Source organism: Mesocricetus auratus, unplaced genomic scaffold (assembly GCF_017639785.1).
Source record: "Mesocricetus auratus isolate SY011 unplaced genomic scaffold, BCM_Maur_2.0 Super-Scaffold_100028, whole genome shotgun sequence".
NCBI classification, from domain to species: domain Eukaryota; kingdom Metazoa; phylum Chordata; class Mammalia; order Rodentia; family Cricetidae; genus Mesocricetus; species Mesocricetus auratus.
The window spans coordinates 23,922,094-23,942,583 of record NW_024429209.1 but is presented as its reverse complement, the minus strand read 5'-3'; the positions used below and the strand labels follow the sequence as shown (position 1 = coordinate 23,942,583).

The 20,490-nt window shown below is 52.5% G+C and overlaps 1 protein-coding gene across 1 annotated transcript in view; it reads right to left on the bottom strand.

Moving 5' to 3' along the window:
* The window catches only part of Ntsr1 (neurotensin receptor 1), a 41,652-nt gene extending 39,274 nt beyond the window's left edge, over positions 1-2,378 (bottom strand). The window contains exon 1 of the mRNA XM_005074521.4: positions 909-2,378. Within this exon, the coding sequence (XP_005074578.1) occupies positions 909-1,607 (699 nt within the window). The 5' untranslated portion in view covers positions 1,608-2,378. The remainder of the gene's footprint in view (positions 1-908) is intronic.
* Between the last annotated feature and the right edge of the window lie 18,112 nt (positions 2,379-20,490).

Genomic DNA, 20,490 nt, shown 5'->3' with positions numbered 1-20,490 from the left:
TTTCCTTCTTCCTTTTTCTTTTCTTTAAAAAAATTTTTTTTATTGTTTTCCAGACAGGGTCTCACTATGTAGCACAAGGCTTGCCTCAAACTTGAGAACTGGCACTACCATGCCTGGCTTAAAGTGTTCTTTTCTGCTCTGGCTTCCCCTGTGGATACTATCTTACTTGCCTCACTACACCCAGACACCCCAGACAGCTCTACAGAAACATCGCCACTGGCGGCAACAAGGGCGGGCACTGCCTGTGAGGACTTTAGCACCCCGGGGACATGCGAATGCCCCTCACAGCTCTCTCTTCAATGTCTCTACCACCTCACTTCTCAGATGGGGAAACTGCAGCTCAGCTAGCAATGTGCCCAAGATCAAAGTTCCAGCTCCTGGGGGTGGGTCCAGGAGACGCAGCCAGAAGGCATGGGGAGGGGGTGGGGATGGGGAGCAACCTGGTGGTCGGATGAATGACTGCCCTCTCTCCTGAGTACCCACAGGGTTAGAGTAAATAGAGGGACGTCACTTTTGGGGCTCAAGCCCTCTTCAGCGGGAGGGAAGGAAACAGGGGTGGGACGGGCAGCTGGGAGTGGGAAGTTGAGGAAGGAGGGAAGAGCTCCTGGAGGCTCTCTGCCCTGCCCTGCCTCCTAGGAGCAGCTGAGCTCTCTGGGTACACAGCACTCAGGATGATGTCACTGGGGCCTACTTTGGGACAAAGGAGAAGAAAGTGCTGTTGAGGCACTGTTCCTTCCGCAGGGCAACACTCCCCGGGTGGCGCCTTGACTCACTCGGGCTCCTGAGGTGACATTGCTAAAAGTCCCCGTGTGGCTCCAATGGAAAGACACAGTCAGATGGGAACAGTGACTGCCTTGGTGTGTGCTCTCTAAGGTGACATAGCAGACTCCCCACTTAGACACTCTTACCTGGATGACGACCTTGACGGTGGCTGTGTCCACAATGGGTGTGCACACCAGGCCACCAGGGTGTTGGCCATCGGCACTGCGGTTCTGCAGGCCCATGGTGAAGAGCATGGGCACAGCTAGCAGCCCTGAGGCTAGCCATATGGCACTGATGAATTTCTTGGTGCGGCTACGGGACATGAGGGTCTTGGCCTTGAAGGGATGGCAGATGGCCATGTACCTTTCCACGCTCAGGCTGGCCACATTGAGGGCTGTGGCATAGGTGCAGGCATCACGAAGGAAATAGTAGCCACGGCAGCCGGCATCCCCAAAGGCCCAGGGATGGTGCACCCAGATGAAATTGTACAGCTCCACGGGCATGGCCAGCAGCAGGATGAGCAGGTCAGACAGGGCCAGGCTGCCCAAGTGATAATGCACAGTGCTCTGCAGGCTCTGTAGTGACTTCTTCCGTGCCAGAGTGAAGGCTGTCACTGAGTTCCCTACAGTGCCCACTACAAAGAGTGCCAGGTATACAGCAGTCACCAGCACCTTGGAATAGATGTCAGTGTTCACGTCCAGGTCGCTGTTGGGCGCTGCCAGGACGGATTCCGAGGTGTTGCCAGAGCCATTGCCCAAGCCAAGCGCCAGGAGCATAGCCTCCAGTCCAGATTGCAACCGCGAGAAAGGGGCATCCTGCGGCACCACGGAGCTGTTGAGGCGCATGGTGGTCACCGGGTGCGGGTGCGTGGCTTTGTCCTGCACCTTTGCAGGTGAAAGTTCCTCCGGGGCAGGTGAGGAGGCGCCCAAAGAGGAAGGCGAGGAAGCTAAGGGGGGTGTGTCGGTCCAGCGGCGAAGCGCGCAATCCAGACAATCCTGAGAGCTCTGGGGCTTGAAACACGCCGGCTCCGGGATCCACACTTCTTTTTCCTCCAGAGTCTGGGATCTACGTTTTGGCTCCGCTCTTCCCGGGAACGCTCGGGGTCCCGAGCCTATCCCAGATTGGGGCTGCTTCGACCTCTAGATTCTGTGGTTGGGTCTCTGAATGCCCGGGTGGCAGCAACGTCCTCAGGACTCAGACCCTGCTGGCTTGTGCTTCGTTAGGCGATCCTGTGGCACAGGGCAGAGCGCACGCACGGCTGCTCAGCGTGCTCACCCTCGTTCTCCCTCTTCTGCTTCGAGCTATCCCCGCACCCCGACTTCGCACACCTCCTGCTGCGCCGGAGCCTGCGGGGCTCCTCGCGCCTCCACTGAGCTGGCGGCTGCGCAGCGCGCCCAGCAAGTGGAGGAGGGTGCTGGAGAGCAGAGAGGCGGCCCCAGCCACTGTCCCCTCCCCACCGGGTACTGGCTGACTGTCGCCCCTGCTCGCTCCCGGGGACAACCTGAGCTGGGATGAGCGCCTCAGGGAACCAGGATTCCTTTATGGGGTGCGGCAGAGTGAGGGGATATTGGATCTTTCCTTTCAACCCCTCCGGGGCAGCAGTCTTCTCTTCCCCGACCGTTTGTCCCAACTTCTCCCACCTCAAAAAGGAAGCTACCCCACGTCGCCTCCAGCTCCCTCAGGAACATGGGGATGTACTCGGGAAGGCGGAGAAAGAGGCGGCACCCTAGTATGTATGGCAGGGTCTTTGTACAGCTGGCTGGGCCCCCACCCTTCTGGGTGCCTGCAGGGTGCCATACGCACCCAGGGAGGCTCTAGCGTGTGCAGCGTTGGACGAGGGAAAGCAGAGAGCAGGAAGGCAGAGCAGCCCAAGCTCTCCATGCAGGCCCAGGCAATCCCGCGGTCCTCTGCTGCCCTTGGGTATGATGGGCCCCTCTGTCCTCTGTAGTCACCTGGATCTGGTCGCTACAGAGCTGGGGCCATGTAGGGCTTTGGAGGGGGAGGGAAGATTTGTGGGACACAGAGAGGCATCTGTCCTTGCAGGAAGCACTACAGCCTGCGCACTCAGCTCTTCCCAGGGGACCCCGCCCCTGTCTTGGACCCCGGAGAACAAAGGTCTTTGTATCTTGTCCCCCTGGTCAGGGACCCTGGTAAGAATGTCCAGGCTTGCTGCCATCTTGCTTGCCCCAGGGCCCTTGCCTCTATTTCCCTACTCGACCCTCTTAGACCTTCTGCACTATTATTCATCCAGACAACTCATACTGGATCCTGCGGAGTCCAAGGGCAGGAAGGGAAGAAGGCTCAGGGATTGCAGTTCTGCATGAACTCAGCTGACTGCATCTGCTGTGCTGGAACTAGGAAGCCTGAGTGGGCTGTGGAGAGTTGGTGGGTAATGAGAGACGCACAATTCAGACCAGGGATTCAAACTTGACCTGAGACCCAGGCTCAGCCAGCAGAGAGACATCCCCCCCCCCCAGGTTTATACTTTCAACCTGCTTTGGGCTTGCCTGCTCAGACAAAAGCTGGTCTTCTCACTGTGGAATCTTGACACATGAGAAGCAGTGTTTAAACATTTCTGTCTTCAAAGGAAGCAACTGTGCCCCCTTCCTAGAAATCAGTACAGCAGGCTGTAGGAGTTGAACAAGCCTTTTAATACTTGGGAAAGTGCCTCTGCCTTTCTGAGCCTTGCCTTCCTCCTTTGTCAAAGGGAAACCTAAATCTGCACTGATGGTTTCTGGTTAGTAAGGTAGGCTTGAAAACTGCCCCAGATAAGACAAATGCTATGTGGGCTCCAGCTAAATGAACAGAGGGGGTGGCGTAGGACCTGCTGGTCTTTGACGTGGTTAGGACGTATTAACACTGAGCTCTATCAGGCCCATACCTCACTGCCCCATGGTGTCATTGGTCTCACCCAGACCCAACCACCCAAAGTGCCATCTGGCTCCCTCCATCAGGGGGTTCCCCAGTGGAGGGCCGTAGCCAGTGACCACAGGAGCGTATGTACTCTTTTGGAAACAGGAGCTGCAGTCACCTGGGAGAGGCCATCTCAAAGGCAGCTTGAGCTCATGTTTGGTTTTCTAGTCCTGACCTTTTGGCTAAGCCAGCCTTGTCTCCAAAGCTTTCTTTTGCGGTAGTGTCAAAGATTTTAAAAACTCATAAATGGCAACTTAGCACAAATATTATGACAAGATATTTGCTCAAAACCAGCTAGGAAAATGCCATCCAGAAGGCCTGGCTGCGTACAAGGATGGTGCAGGCCCTCACAGGAGGCATCCCAGTGACCATGCCTCTAGATCCTTCTGGATTGTTCTTTCTGCTCTGAGCCAGGAAGATCCAACGGAAGAACCTTTAACTGCAAGTTTGTATCTGCAAACCCATGCTTCCCGAAACAGGGGCCTCCCTAAACATCATGTCACTGAGCACTGTGTCCATAGGTGACCCAGCCATAATCCTAATGGCTCAAGTCCCACGCTGACCTCTACACAGCTGTGGGCAAGCAAAGCTTAAGCTACTGCAGTGTTGGGACCAGGAAACCAGGGTGGGCTGGGGGGAGTCACAGTTGCTCCTGGTCTGGACCCATTTTTCAGGATCAGAGCTGACCCATCTCCTCGGCAGCAAGGGCCCAGGTCTATCGACAGGGTCTGGGTTTGCAGACAGCTAGAATACAAGATGATGTCAGCTTCCCAGGTCCCTTGTGTGGTACGGACAAGGCCGAGGTCCCATCATTGCGTGGACTTTTTAGCTACTATCTGTGCGTGAAAGTCAAGTTCAAAGAGCCTCCTGAGAGCTGGCATCTTCGTTTGTTTGTCTTGGTGACATGTCCCCCAACACCGCTCAGACAGACACAGCCGGCACTTAGAGCATGAGAAGCCACCCTGCTCATCGTGTCCCGTGTCCGACAGGCTCCAGTAGAAGCAGGGCCACTATCCTCTCAGGCTCCATGTCTCCGTCCCCTGTTCCCTAGACCACTGCTGGGTAAGGCAGCTTCTTAATAAATTCAAAAGGTTAAACAAGGGCTGAAGAGATGGCTCACTGTTGATCGCAGAGGACGGGGGTTCAGTTCCCCACATCCACAGAAGATGGTTTGCGACCACCTGCAACTCCAGCTCCATAGGATCTGACACCCTCTTCTGGTCTCTACTGCTGTCTGGCTCATATCCCACCCCCCACAAGTATGCGTAATTAAAAATAAAGAAAATCTTTTTAAAAGCCAAATACATTTCCAATCATAGTGCGCCAGTTATTGTCTTACAAGAAGCCCCTGACGCTCAGACGCCTAATTCATCAAACACTTATTTATTTGCTTCTTTTCTGTTTCTGTCGTCCCGGGAATTGAACCCACGACCTCACACACGCTAAACGAGCGCTCTACCGCTGAACAGCATCCCTAGGCCATTAATTTACTTGTCTTCATTAACCTTTCTAATTATATTTTTGTTATTGTTTCGAGGCAGGGACTCACTGTATAGCCTTGCTGATTTAAACCTCACTTTGTGGAGCAGACTGATCTCAAAATCTTAGAGATCTATCTGCCTCTGTTTCCTTGTGCTGGGATCAAAGGTGTCCATCACCATTCCTGGACAACACTTTATTTATGTATCTGAGTGTGTGTGTGTGTGTGTGTGTGTATGCGCGTGCACACATGAGCGTGTGTGTTTATGCAGGGACATGTGTTCCACTGTGTGTGTATATGTGGCTGTGTGTGTGTGTGCAGGCACATGTGTGCCAGTGTGTGTGTGTGTGTGCACTGATTAGTGGACAGGACTAACTTGTGGGAGTTAGTTCTCTCTTTTCAGTTTGTGGGTCCAGCAGATCAAATCCAAGTTCTGCGGCAAGTTCTGAGCAACCTTTGTGGACCTTGTTTTCTATTTTCGAGACAGAGTCTCCCAAAGATGCTGAGGCTGGCCTTGAACTTGGGATCCGGCTGCCTCAGCCTCCCGAGTGCTGCCATTGTGGGTGTGTATACCCTACCTGGGTCGTGTTTATCACTATTACTTGGTGTCCTCTGTGGAATGTGAGTGCACACAGACAACGGGAGAGGCAGTGCAGACACTCTGAAGAGCTGAGCTGTACGCCCCATCTCACAGTTTGGAAACTGCACATGCTCCAAGGCACGCTATGCCTTCCAAGAGAAATCTTAAAAATAGAACAACACATGTGCATGTGTGGGGAATAGCCCCTCCTCTCCCTGTGGTCTGGCGATGCTCATAGCATCTCCGGGGCTTCTGGCAAGATGCCCAAGGTCCAAGTCCAGGTCCAGCAAGCTATAGAATGGTCACCCTTGCCTTCCATAGTTCCAGACAGCCCTTCAGCCTTGGCTGCTCTCTGGAGTCACAAGTTGTATTCTGAGGGAAGAACCAGGAGAGGGAGTGGGGTGGCTGCCGGCAGTGTGTGTGACTACAAGAGACATGTTACCACAGGGCCACAGGATATATAGGGCTATTGGTAAGGGAGGGGTGTCATGGGATTTGGGGGCCAGAGATCTGGAGTCCTAGCTGTACCTTTCCCTGGCGATTAGCTCTGACAAGGTAAATAAATTGGCAGGACCTGTTTTCCCCACACGTACATTGCAGATGGTGTGGTCTCTTGTGAAGGCTGCTGAGGGAGTCTTAGAACGAATGTCCGTCCCTCTTCAAATAACACAGAATGTCACTCTGAGAAGACACCAGCATTCACATAGCACTAGCTCCATCTGAATGCAGGCCAGCGGGAGAAGCCAGGCAGGGAGGCGCTACACCCTCTTCCTCTTCCTCAGGGGACTTCTTTCCCAGAGTGTTGCTGTGGCTGCCAAATGCACTTGCCTAAAAGTCACCCTCCTTAGTGTCTGAAGTCCTCTTGGAATGGGCTATCAAGCCTGTGTGTGTGTGTGTGTGTGTCTGTGTGTGTATGTCTCTGTCTCTGTGTGTGTGTATGTGTCTGTGTGTCTCTCTCTGAGTCTGTGTGTGTGTATGTCTCTGTGTGTGTGTGTATATGTGTGTGTGTGTGTGTGTGTGCCTCTGTGTGTATGTCTCTGTCTCTGTGTGTGTGTATGTGTCTGTGTGTCTCTCTCTGAGTCTGTGTGTGTGTATGTCTCTGTGTGTGTGTGTATATGTGTGTGTGTGTGTGTGTGTGCCTCTGTGTGTATGTCTCTGTCTCTGTGTGTGTGTATGTGTCTGTGTGTCTCTCTCTGAGTCTGTGTGTGTGTATGTCTCTGTGTGTGTGTGTATATGTGTGTGTGTGTGTGTGTGCCTCTGTGTGTATGTCTCTGTCTCTGTGTGTGTGTATGTGTCTGTGTGTCTCTCTCTGAGTCTGTGTGTGTGTGTCTCTGTGTGTGTGTGTATATGTGTGTGTGTGTGTGTGTGCCTCTGTGTGTATGTCTCTGTCTCTGTGTGTGTGTATGTGTCTGTGTGTCTCTCTCTGAGTCTGTGTGTGTGTATGTCTCTGTGTGTGTGTGTGTATATGTGTGTGTGTGTCTGTGTGTGTATGTGTCTCTGTCTGTCTGTGTCTATGTGTGTGTGTATGTCTCTGTTGGTCTGTGTGTGTGTATCTGTGTATGTGTTTCTCTGTGTGTCTGTGTGTGTGTCTCTCTCTTTGTGTCTGTCTCTGTCTCTCTCTGTGTCTATGTGTATCAGTGTCTGTGTGTGTGTGTCTCGGTGTGTGTATGTGTCTCTCTGTGTCTATGTGTGAGTGTATGCCTCTGTCAGTCTGTGTGTGTGTGTGTGTATGTGTGTGTGTGTGTGTGACTGCCTCATCTTGATCTCAAAGCTGTAGTCCAGGAACCTTTCAGGACCAAGCAGGCAGGGGTGCTAGCTCAGGAAGCTGTGGGGTGTTGCACACAAAATACTAGTACTCCCCGTCCCACTCACCCAACAGTTTGCCCCTTGGTCTCTCCTTCCTCTACTCTCCCTGCTGGTCACCCCATCCCTGTCCTTCATACTAGGACAGCCCTCAGCTCTCTTACCGCCCAAGTCACCCAGAGATCCTTCACTTCCTCTGACTAAAGCGCCCAGAGCCTCACTCACTGCCTGTAGCAGCCCATCAGAATCATGTGCTTCTGCCATACTCTGCTCTGAGGTTGCCAACATCAGCACATGTCTCCCAAAGGCCTGCCTGCGGTGTGCAGTGTGGACCTGCCTTCCCCACTCCTGATCAGGGCTTGCCTCAAAGGAGCACCCAAAACTGACTGGCTTACCTTCTTCTGACTTCTCCCCCACCCAAAGCTATCTCTGCCCCTTGAATGCAACGGCTCTGGGACAGCTGTGTTTCTCTTGTTCCGTGTCCTGTCCCCCCAGTACTCCAGCCTTCCCGAGAACTGCCTGCATACACACATGTGTATCCCATGCTAAGTCCCCCAGTCCACGGTTTTCTTGGATCTTGGTCCTCAGACACAGAATCCTGAGGTCTTCCGTACCTGCTTAGGGACCCTGATTTTTCGCTCCACCCCGTGCCCCTCCCACAAGGGGTGCTGAACACTGGCTTTGCCCAAGACAATAACCAGAGTGGAGAGGGAGAAAAGCCCTTGTGGCCATCCGCAGAGCCTTAAGTCCTCGCTTTTTGTTTTATTTATTTTTATTTCTGCTTCAGACAAGGTCTTGCTTTGTGTCCCAGGCTACCATTGAAATCATCAAGCATGTCAAGTGGGGCCTGAACTCACGGCAATCCTCCTGCCTTAGGTTCTGAAGCATTCCTTAGTTTTTTTCTACCGTGCCGGCAAAAGCTTCTCCCTTTGGCTGGAGCTTGGGAATATTCTCACCCGCCTAAGGCTGATGCTGCCGCCTGGGAAAGTCTGCTCTCCTTGGTTAGGCGAAGTCTTTAGGGTCTGACCCAGTGGCTTCAGTCTTGGCCACCTTCACTGAGTCAGTCTCAGTACCCTGCGCCTCAATTTCCACGTCTTGTAAAGTTGGAGCGCCATCCACATAGTGTCCATGGAACTGTCCTTAGTAGTTTGAGACAGTACGTGTGTCAGCTACCTGACAGGCTCCCGACATCCAGAAGACCTGTGAGGTGACTGCTTGCTAACTGCCTAGACTAAGAATTTATCCTGAGCCGTCAGAGGAACCCCCACCCCCCAAAATGGGAAGGGTCTCTATGTGGGGATGAGGGGTGAGGGAGAAGACAGCTGTAGAAGCCACCCCCCAACCACCATGGAAGCCCATATGGCCTCCAGAAAGGACGAGACTCCCTAACGTCTTGATTCTACACCAGGAAGGCCCATTCTGGGCTGTGATTACAGAACTGCAAGGTGCCAGGTGCGTCTGTGGGAGGCTTGTTTCAAAGCATCAGGAAACAGACACCCCCCCAAAAAAGCACAGGGCGTAGCACGCTTACCCAGTGAGCACCCAGCGCACGGTCCAGTCAGGCGGAGGCTCCTAAAGAAGCTTTGACGCCGGGAAACGGCACACACAGGAGGCTGAGGCAGGGGGGAACCACGGGATCAAGGCCAGGCTGGGCTACACAAAGAGACCGCTTCAAGACCTCCTACAGCAGTGAAAACGTATGACGGTGCTGATGGGCTTTTGCTCTTGACTGTGCACACACAGGGCAGCACACTCCTCCACTGGGCCCCACATCTTAGGCCCCCCTCTGCTCAGCGGCTGAGCGAGCGTCTCCAGCAGGAACACCTAGGGAAAGACAGGGAGAGAGCTGCTGCCATGGGGGGGGTGTAGCTGGGGATGCACATGGACCAGAGGGTGTGGCTGGGAAGGGATGCAGCTGGGATGGGGAAGGGCATGGCTAGGGTGGACTATGAACCTTGGGGGTACCCCTATGCTGATGACATGGGAGAGCAATGATGAGTCCCGAGGGCCCCCCCATATTCTGTCCTCAGTTATTCTGGGAGAGCCCGGGTGAATAAATGAATGAATGAATGAATGACCAGTGGGCATGCTCAGGGCACAACCTGCCCTTGCCATCCTTCTTGTCTCACTTCCCAGGAGAAAGCCCCAAGATTGGTGACTGCAGACAGCATCCCCTTGTCAGCTCCGGGCCATGCTGGTGGTAAGACCAGGGGTGGAGAAGGGGAGGGGGTAGGAAGCCCCAAGGACCAGTCCTGCCAGGGGCAGGGACAGAGGAAACTAGCATCCAGGTGGCAATAGCTGTTGGATGCTTGGAGATAGGTGAGGGGTGACTGAGCTGGCACTAACCCAATCCACACAGTGAGTCAGGGCTCTTGTTAGTGTCTGCCAGGGGCCCCGGCATCCTCCATCCCCTCTACCCTGGCTCGGGGAATGTGGAAAGGGTAGGTCCACCTGCAGGCATCTGTTTGTGGTGGCAGTCATAAGACAAAATGAGTGAGAGAGGAGGAAATCTATCTTAGCCCATACGAGTGGCCGTAACACAAGGTAAGATGCCCGGTGGCTTGTAAATGACTCCACCCCCAAGAACAAGACAGATGCTGTGTCCAGTGAGGGTCACGTCTGCTTTGTGGGTGGTACGCCTTGCTAGGTCCTCACTCAGCAGGAGAGACGAGGGGCTTTTATTAGTGTGTGTAGAGGAGCTCTAGTCCTTGGTATGAGTTGAACGCTAATCACCCCGCAAAACACCCCCAACACTACATCCGTGGGGTTTTTTCCACGTATGATTTGGAGGAGATGTGTTTAGTTCACTGTGGAGACCCTCTTGTTCTCAACCATATGTCTTCCTGGGACTCTTTTCCTCCCCAGGGTCCCTTATCATCCAAGGGCCCAGAGGTCTTGTCTCCTGGAACCATTTCCGGGGTGAAATGGAGCTGTAGCTTCCTGGATATGGTTTGAGTCCCTGTCCTAGTCTAGCTGGTCCCTTGGACTCTTTGGTCATAGGAGCTCTGTTTTTCTCAACGTGGTTTGACTTGGGTTTTGGTCCCTTGCTCCAGAATGCCCCAAGAAAACCTTCAGTGAAGTAACAGTTCATTCCTCATCTTCTGGGTGGTTTACATGTTTGGAGGTCTCAGGATAATGAGGGGAGGGGACATAAGACTGCTCTCAGGAGAAACTGAGTCTCTTAAGAGGTCAAAGAGTCCGAGTGGGATGGCCGAGCAAGGGTTCGCCCTGTTGGGTGTGGCTCAGCAATAGAGCACTCGTCTGGTGGGCAGGAACCCTGAGTTCCATCCCCCCTGAGTTAAAAAAAAGGTAATAAACAGCAGAGGTGCCAGGCGTCTGTCCTTGGCACAACAGCTTCATGCATTGTAGCCCCACACAGGACACTGGCTCCTGAAGGCAGACTCCCTTATCCTGCCTTCCAGCACACACTGGGTTCTGTGCTGGCTCAGCCTGACCTGAGCAATGCTCAGGGGCTGCTGTGCCTAATCTTTGCGTGTTTTCTTTTCAGAGGATGAATTATGTTGAGTTAACATGGATAATTGAGTGTAAAGCTTTCCCCCAAAATAACACGCAGGTGCTGACCCTGCAGGCTGCCTCTTCCTGTGCCTTCCGGAGGAAGAAAAGGAAGGTCTGGACCCTGCCTGGCCAGGCTCTTTGTCTGTCTGCCCTTGATCCTTGACTCCGTCCATTGCTTCTCCGGGATCTTGAGGCTGAGAATGTGGGCGCAGCCTTGGTTCTGCGTTACCCATCATGTGGACCCTGCCTGGACTCAACATTGTGTGATACCTAGGTAGTAGGTTCTGCCTGATACTTCAAATAAGATCATCTTTATGGTCCAGGGACGCCAGTCACAGCTGTCACTTGTTAAATAGTCAGGGACCTTGGGGACAAATCACACAAGTTTTATCTTCACATACAGAGAGGACAGGTCACCATAACATGGACAGGGGTTTGGGGCTTGAAGACAGAGATCAAGAGGGACCAATACAGTCCCATTTCTTCTAGCAGGGGAGTCTAGATGGCACCCATTTCTCCAAGCCTGGGTGTCCAGGACCTTTCCTGGGGTCAGTCATAGAGGCAGAGGTGACAACCCACCTGGCTAACTGTGGTCTCTACCCCCTTCTGAGATTGGACTGATGCCATACGAACTACCACAGATCTCATCATTAGCAGAGACGATGTGACGTCCGTCATGTCCCAACACCCCAGTCAAAAACCAGGGTCAGCTTATCAGATGGGACACTGGGGAAAGGAAGGTTTCCAGCCACCTTTCCGGGAGTCTGTTCTGGATAGTCCTTTCTCTAGGAAGGGTTGGATCTGTGCATCAATGCCGTCAGTCCAGGTCCATCTTTCTGTGCTGCTGATGCCACTTGAGGTCACTGGAGCCCAGCTGGGTGGCTCATCAGTCTTTTGGCCAGTCCTGCTGCTGGTACTGGTGGCACTGTAGCAACTGCACGAATGAGGGCTGTTCCTTTCACACTGCGCTGGGAGACTGCCATGGCATCGGCAGAGAGAATCTTTCAACAAGGGTGTGGGTCCTGCCCAGAGGGAAGAACCTCAGGGAGTGGGGCCTGTGTGTAAGCCAGCGTACGTCCACGCTACTTTGTTTTCACGGACATCATTTGCGCCTTTGTGTGCTACTGTTTTGAGATGAGACCACATGCTGGTGTCCCCACAATGTCCTCACACTTTGGACAAGCCTTGGAGAGGTGAATGCTGCTTCCCCCTCCCCAAGAGTGTCCAGGATCTAGAGAACTCTGTTCTGAGAGGCATCCAGTATAGACTGGCTGGAGACTGAACTGGAGCTCTGGGCCCCGTCACCCACTTTGCCATCTGTGACCAAAGCCTCAGGCAGACAGCATGGATTGCCACGCCCCAGTCTCTCTATGGAGTACAAAGACTGAACAGGCTCTCGGGTATGAGGACAGCAGAGGACACACCAGGCAGTGATACGAGAAAGCATTAGGTAGACTTGCAAAGCAGTGGTCAAATATGTGATCCAGTGAGCAAACCTGTAAGTCAACAAACTTCTGGAACTTTCCCATGGAACTGGCTGCTTCCAAAATCAATAAAGGAAATCGTGGCTTATCCTTCCTGGGAGTTTCTTGGGGGGGGCGTCAGAGCCACAAGGTTCTACCTGCTGTCACCAAGGAGTCACCTCACACATCTCAAGTGTGCTTCAGAATGCCCAAACCTGACAAGGTACCTCAGCCCTCAGAAATGGCCCAGGCTGGAGAGCCCATGGTTTGGGGGGTTTATGGTGTCTGCTTGTCAAGTTCTTATCTCCAGAGGTAATGAACTGCTTGAGAGATTCATGACTGTGATGCTATCTCTACCTACCGTTGATTACCACGGTCAGCACTCACCCCATCCTGACCCAGAGGCTAGCTAGCTCCGTGCCAGCAGCAGCACTTTGAAAACTAGTCATGCTCCCAGCCCCCTTGACTCCCCAGTGCCTGACTACAGCACAGGTGGTTCACCTTAAGGGACTCTTTGTGGCTGCAAGGCCCACCCCAGGACACCCATCCATTATGGTTTGCATGCGAAATGAACCCACAGGCTCATGTGTTAGAACACATCATCCCCAGCTGGTGCTTGTGTGTTTAGGATGTTGTGGAACCTTAGGATGCAGAGCCTTGTAAGGGAAATTAAATTGCTTCTGGGTGGGGGGGGGGGTAGGGGCTGGAGGAAGCTTGAGAGTTCCAGCTATACAGATTTCAGCCCAAGTTCAGGGCCACCTAGCCAACAAGTTACTAGACACTGCCAACTCCACATGCCTTCCCCACTCCGGTGAGCCGTCTTCTCCCAAACCATGAGCTGAAAACATTCTGTCACGGTGATATATCGTGGAACTGTGACACAGTAAGAAACCTGCATTGGGTCTCCAGCCACCATCCCCGGCACAGAATCCCTTGTAACTTCCTGAGCGATGGAGACGCCAAGAGAGAGCCTTTGATTTAAAATCCCAGTTTTCCACGTGGAGTCCTGACTTTTGCAACTTCCTGGGTAATAGGAGCATCTTTGCTTGGGGGACAGTCCTGTGACTAGGGGATGGACAAAACAGCATCTGAGAAAATATGAATAAATATGAATAATATGCATGCAGCTCATAGAACACTCACATGGCCCCACTCTCTCTCAGTCTCTCTGGAGCCTTGACCTCTGTGGCTCAGACTCATTTCCAAGTTAAAAATCTTTTTTCTCCCTTAAGAAATTATCTGCCTTTCTGTTACTAGCCATGTGTCTCTGTCAAAAAAATTTTTCCCCAGTATGCAAGATGATGGGGAACATTAGTGGATGCCCTCTGGCCTCAGATCCATTCCCGTGACGGGAGACATACACCCCGCTGCTGAACCACAGTGCGTGGTTGAAAGGTGAGATTCTCCAACCTTGCAGGTCACACTGTCTGCGGTTCACACTCAGACGGGTCACAGGTATGGTGAGGATGCCTCTGGGGCTCCTGCTAGCAGTGCAAAGAGCTGCAGCCAAGAACTCAACGGAACTATTCTTAGAATCACCGTACCCTGACCAGGCGTTGGCTGAAGTTGACTGGAGTCTATACCTCTAGGCTGATCGAGTCCCTTGACTAACCTTAGTGGGACGGGTCAAAAGCCCAGTCCTGTCCCTCAAGACAAGCTCTAAGCTGTAGATTGTACTCCAGGCCTCACTAGGGTCAAACAGAGGTAGAATTCCAACTGCTTCCACCACCCCCGCCCCCCGTGCTGGTCCTGACCTAGCCATTCACTCACACACAGGCTGCCTGAGAAACTGGAAATGTTCAGCAGCTCCTGGGAGACCCCCGCTAAGGGCTACAACGGTGAAGTACGGCAGCCTTGCTGCACGGGTTTTAATCACGAGAAGCTAGGTATACTGACTCTCGCCTATAACCCCAGTGCTTGTGAGGCTGAGCCCGGGAAGGTGACCAGGAGTCCAGGGACACCCAAGCAGTCTCACAAAAAACAACCAACCATCGGATCGCAGAAGCATCAGAAGGACCCGGCAACCTTAGTGGACTCCCTGTCAAAGGTGGCCAAACTTGCAAACTCCAAACTATCAGTGGGGATGGAGCCGTGAGAAGGGCGGCATCAACCAGGATGGGCTTGAGGGAGGAAGGAAGGGTCAAATGAATAGGACTAGGGGTCAGAGGAAAGTTAATCCCAGGACCCAATCATTGGAAAAGACTTCCCCGAGGGGTGGGGCGATGGCGGTACTGCGCCTTTAATCCCAGCACTCTTGAGAGGCAGAGGCAGAGGCGGATCTCTGAGTTTGAGGCCAGCTTGGTCTACAGAGTGAGTTCCAGGATAATCTAGGGCTACATAAAGAGACCCTGTCTGGAAAAAACAGAATAAATAAATAAGACTCCCCCTTGTGCTGTGTCAGATTGCCCATTGAACTGCCCAAACTCCCCCCAGCAAACAAATAAATCCAACCACAGGTGGATAGTAGAACCCAGTGGGGGGATTCCCCTTGAGATCCATGCATACATTAAGGAAAAGACAATTTCAGTTATAACACAGGATCATGGGATGGTTCCTGCGCAGTGAATATAGTGTGATATAGTCCATGGGTGTCCATCACCTATATTAGTCAAAGGAAGGGCCACCCTCTCCGTGGGCTCAACTCCCTTTCCTTGCGTAATTAAAAGGCCCCTGGGCCCAGAAATGAATGACCGTTGAGACTTGCCTGGGTGACTCCCACTGTGTGGAGTGTGGTTTCTGCTTTCACGTTTAATAACTCTATCCCTTTGTTACTGCTTTTGTGTGTGTGTGTGTGTGTGTGTGTGTGTGTGTGTGTGTGTGCCTTCCTCAATTCTTCATTCAAGACACAGAGAACCTGGACATTTCATAGCAGAAGATCCCCTTCCAGGAATAGGCTCTGAGGGGCCTCTACCGGCCCTACTGAGAGATCTTCACGCAGTTAGTTGGTGACAAGTATCTTCTAACTGGGTGGGCTCAAGCCAGCAGGAACTTATTCTCTGTGTCTGTCCATTGTTCTTCTATCCATCTGTCCATCTTCCAATGCGGGATGAGCAGGGGTCACTTGCAGTGCCAAGGAGCAAAATGGACCCCTCTTGGTTCCAGACCCAGGAAGCACTCCATCCATTAGAGCAAGAAACTCTATAGTTACGTGGTCCAAAAAGCCCAGGTTTGTCAGACTTCATTGCCGCCCCCCCCCTTTTCTAGGGGAGCAGCAGACGCTGGTGCCTGCTGCCTGTTTCCTCCAGAAATCTCTCTGAGTGCACCGCAAGGCTCTACAATCTGGTTCTTAAAAATATCAGTGTGGAGGGGAAAGGAGCATTAGTGTGCCCAAGAAAACTGAGTTCCCAAATAAATGAGCAGCTAAAACAAAATCAGATTATGGTGCCCACAGAAATCACACCTCTTCTCTCCAACACATTCACAAGGACTTGCCTGGGAGACTCAAATGTCGTTACCATCACAATGGTGGGAATCTAAGCCTTTGTGTGGTGTGTGTGTGTGTGTGTGTATGTGTGCACCTTCCCTCCCTCTGTCTGCACACACACACACACACTCAACATGATGTTTTGAGTGTGCATCTGTCTATAATGAGCAAAGAGACGGGTATTTTTTTTTAACTTTTATAAAAACCTTGGGGGACTGGGGATGTAGTTTAATGATGGTAGGATACTTATTTATTTGTGTGTGCATGAGTGTGTGTGTGTATGCATGTGTGAGTGTTCATGCACATACCATAACAAGTATGTGTGGAGGACAGAGGACAACTTACAGGAGGAGTCGGCATTTTGTTTCCACAATGTGGGGTCTTGGGGAATTTAACTCAGGTTGCCTGTCTTGGCAGCTTGGCACCTTTACTCTCTGAGCCATCTTTCAGGCTCCTGATAAGTTTTTCTGGAGTCTCTGAATCTGTAGGCTCTTCCCCAAAAAGTCGCTTTTTCTTATCAACCTGTCCTCTGGGGGCAGCCCGTTGACCCTTTGCTAACCTTGGCTACAGCCCAGAAGCTCTCATCTGCCTACCTAAGAAGCAAAGTGAAGACTAGAAGTGAAGAGACAGGTATTCAGCACAAGACACCCCAAGACCAGGTTCTTAGCACAAAGAACACTTATTTGCCCCAGGGAGACAAAGCGCGGGGACATAAGAGACAAAGACAGGAGAAAGAGGACAGGGGAGAAGGGGCAGGAGCATTTGTCCGGGAGGGACAAAAGACTGCCTCTAGATAGAAAGGAGGCAGATGTAGTAATAGGCAAATGACAGCTTGTAAAGTTAAAAGGGAAAAGCCTTGTTAGTATGAGCTGTTTAATTTTGATGGGCATGTTAATTAGGGCAGCCAAAAGGGGGGGCTTATTTTAAATAAATAATTGATTTTTATTTTATGTGCATTGGTGTTTTGCCTGTATATGTGTCTGTATGAGGGTGTCAGATCCCCTGGAACTGGAGTTACAGACAGTTGCGAGCCACCATTTAGTGCTGGGAATTGAACCAGGGCCCTCTGGAAGAGCTGCCAGTGCTCATAACTACTGAGCCATCTCCCCAGCTCCCCCAAAGGGAGCTTTTGATTGCTGGATTTCAACACTTTGATAGTTGGACCATGGTGGTCAGCCTCAGGAGGAGGAAGTGGCCAGATAAGGGGATAGACCTTGGTGGCCAGCTTTAGGAATGTCATCTAATGGCTTTTAGCAAGGGAGAGGAAAGCGGGGAGGAGAACAGTAAGCCCGATCAGAGCCATATTTGCCATGCTCTGGCCGACAAGAGTCCCTTCAAAAGGGGTCTCTATTTTGAGACCCTACCTATCCTACTCCTTCTATGGGGTCCCAAGGTTTTCACTCCTGATAGCCAGGCATGCAGGGCCTAGAGTGGACTGGGCCTCTCCTCCCTTGCCTGTCAGGCAGTCAGAAACACCTCAAGAGTGGTACATGCCGACAGGCATTGTCCGAGATGGACGCATCACCCCCGCTGGTTGCTAAGTGGATTTCTGGTAGCCCAGGGAAGCGTTGGGATGGCAAGAAGCTTCGATGCCATTGCCAAGTCCCACGGCGCATGTGTTCTGCTCTGCTCCCATTTTTCGTGGAGCTGGTCTGACTCGGGCTCCCTCGCCGGCACCTGACGCGGTGGCTGTGTGCCCTTGAGCACAGACGATGCCTTGGATGGTGACTCCCGGGGCTTCTACCACAACTGTGAGACTGTGGATGGGGGAAAAATGGAGGGGCAGGAACAAATTTAGGGCCCATGCATGGTCTATGTCCACATGAAAATAATTCCCTTCTTCCCTGGAAATTCCCAGGCCTGATAATAATTGAGATGATTGTTTCTGAGCGGCTCTGGGCGAGTGGGAGCATAATGGAGGTAATTTACTTCTTCCTGTGTCGGCTCCCCAACAGCAGGCCGCCGGCGCACAGGCGAGCTACTTGAAAAGGGTTCTGAGGACTGTCCTAGTTAACTTCTCTCATTTCTGTGACCAAACATCTGACAGGTGCAGCTTAAGGGAGGCCGTGTTCATTGTGACTCACAGTTCAGGGGATCCTTGTCCACCACAGCGGCAGCAGGGATAGACCTACCCATGGTAGTGGCGGCTTCTCACCTGCCAAACAGCCAGGAAGCCGTCAAGACCAGAAAGAGTAGGGCTAGAACCCTCAAGGGTCTGCCCCTAGTAGCTTATGATTGCCTACTGCCCAAAGACTCCACAACCTCTCCAAAGAGTACTTCCAGATTAGAGACCAAGTAAGGATGTCCCACAGGCACACCATAACAAGGGCTACATCTAGTATTGCATTTCCTTCCTTTCAGTCTTCCAGACCTGTCCATAAGATCCTGCCAAGCAGCCCTGAAGGCCGGAGCACATTTGTCGTCTCATGATTTTATCCAAATTGAAACCCCTGGAAAGAGGAAGGAGGCCTGTGATACTTAGGAAGTAAGCAAAACTTACAAGACACAGGAAGATCCTGAAGCTTACAAGATCCCCAAGGCCTGGGGTTATATCCACAGTAACAGCGGCTGGGGAGGGGAGACCCTTGGAAAGGGGGAAGCTTCCCACAAAGTTGTGCAGCTTACCCATGGGCTTCTCAGTGATAGCTCGGCCGTGCGTTTTCCTGTAAGAAACCCTGAAAACTCACCGACTCACTACACTAGACTTGAGTAGAACCATTTCTTTGGCGTGTTGCCGGGCCTCTGTCCGGGGGGGGGGTGTGCATAGACGCTTGTTTGTGTCTCCCCTGGAGAAGCCGTATGTACAAAAGATCTCAGTCCGGGATCTGGAAGGCTGAATTCTTCTGGGGGCTTTCCTAAGTGTGGCTGGTGACCCCAGGAGCCACCTGCAGCCACAGTTCTCTTTCAACAGTGCTGAGCTGGGCCACATCCCCGCCGGAAGGCTGTCACTGGCCTCCATCCTGAACCTGCCCCGTGCTCGAGGAGAGTTTCTCCATTTTGCCAGAGAATGGTCAGCTATGACCGTCAATGATGAGGGACACATGGGACGGTGAGAAGACACACTGGAGGGCAGTTGCGAGCTGAAAAATGCTGAAGCGGGCTGAGAAACGTGGGGTCATGGCACCAGCCTGACTTTAACGAGTGAGCCCGGCGCTTACCACAGCAAAGCCAACAGGGCAATCAGTAAAACAAAGATGAGGCATTGATGGGACCATTTCCACGGAGTCTGTAGATCATCTCGTCGCTGAATTGGAAGCTGGTAGGGTGTTGGCCTTCTCATTACCAAGGGGTCATCTCTGAATCGTCTGCTGTGGTGCCCCACCGCCGTGCGCATGAACGCTAATGTCACCACAGCCCCTCTGCTGCGAAATAAGTGGCAGAGCTGAAACCTTAACTAGAACAGCAGAGAAGGGGGCTTTTGCCCGGGGCTCTGTGAATCGGTTAGATGAATGGGGCTGTGGGTCTCTTTCGTTCCCTCGATTTCCTGTGGGGATTCCCCCTCCCTGAGGTGGGAGGGCGGAAAGTCACCGGGTCAGGCAGGCCCTCTGAAGCGGTTTCTTCCCTGGAGGTGGACGGGAAAGTGATTTTTTTGACCCTGGGGATTATGAGATCCTACAGAACCCTGTGGCCCCGAGACAGACACGGGGCAGGTGCAGGTAAGGCCATACACTATGTTCTGCTAGGAATCCATAGAGGGCTGTCCCTCAGGGCACGGGTGTACAACAGACGGACGATGCCTCAGCACGGTAGGTGGCGAGGAGGTTGGGGGTGAGCAGAGTCACAGAGGTGAGGTCGGGGGTGAGCAGAGTCAGTCGTAAGTGGCCTAAGGAGTAAAGTGAAGTTGACCCTCCTTCCTGCAGACCAGCTTCTCACAAAAGGCTTTTCCTTCAGCCCAGTTCCTCCTTCGGCCATGGTGGTTCCTTATTTTCCATCCCCCTGCCCTCTAAACTCTGGTGTCCTCCAATCAGGAAGAACGCAAACCAGCCTTTGGGATGTCGATGGCCAGGATCCTCTCCACTCGCCAAGGTCCTCATCTAGGTGGCAGTCTTGATTTACCAACCTCGGTGAAATTTTTTTTTAGGCATGGCTACTGCCTTCCAGATCATCTTAAAGGGGCAGCAGAGACCGCCAGGACATTCCTGGGAAAAAAAACAATCAATCCCACGAGGGGTGAGTGTGAGATGGAGATGTGTTACCCCAGCGACCAAGGTGCTGGACACCGGCTTACCCAGTCTACTGGGGCCGGGACCCAACAGTCCCTTCTATTACATCCCACACAGGAACCCACCACTCGCCCAGTCCTAGGGACTACGGGGTCATTGCCCAGAGACCTTTGAGTATCCGCTTGTGTGTCTGTGTGTCTGGCCTCTTTGGCGCTAGGATTACCTCTCCCAACTCTGGTTTTCACACAATGCCACATGCAATGGAAGACAGGATAGACAAGGGAGACACGCGGTTCAGGAGACGGGCAGGAGGCGCAGAGAACAACCCAATCAGCAAGGATGACAGAAAGCCTGGTTTGCATCAGGCTATGCTCCATCAGTATAGG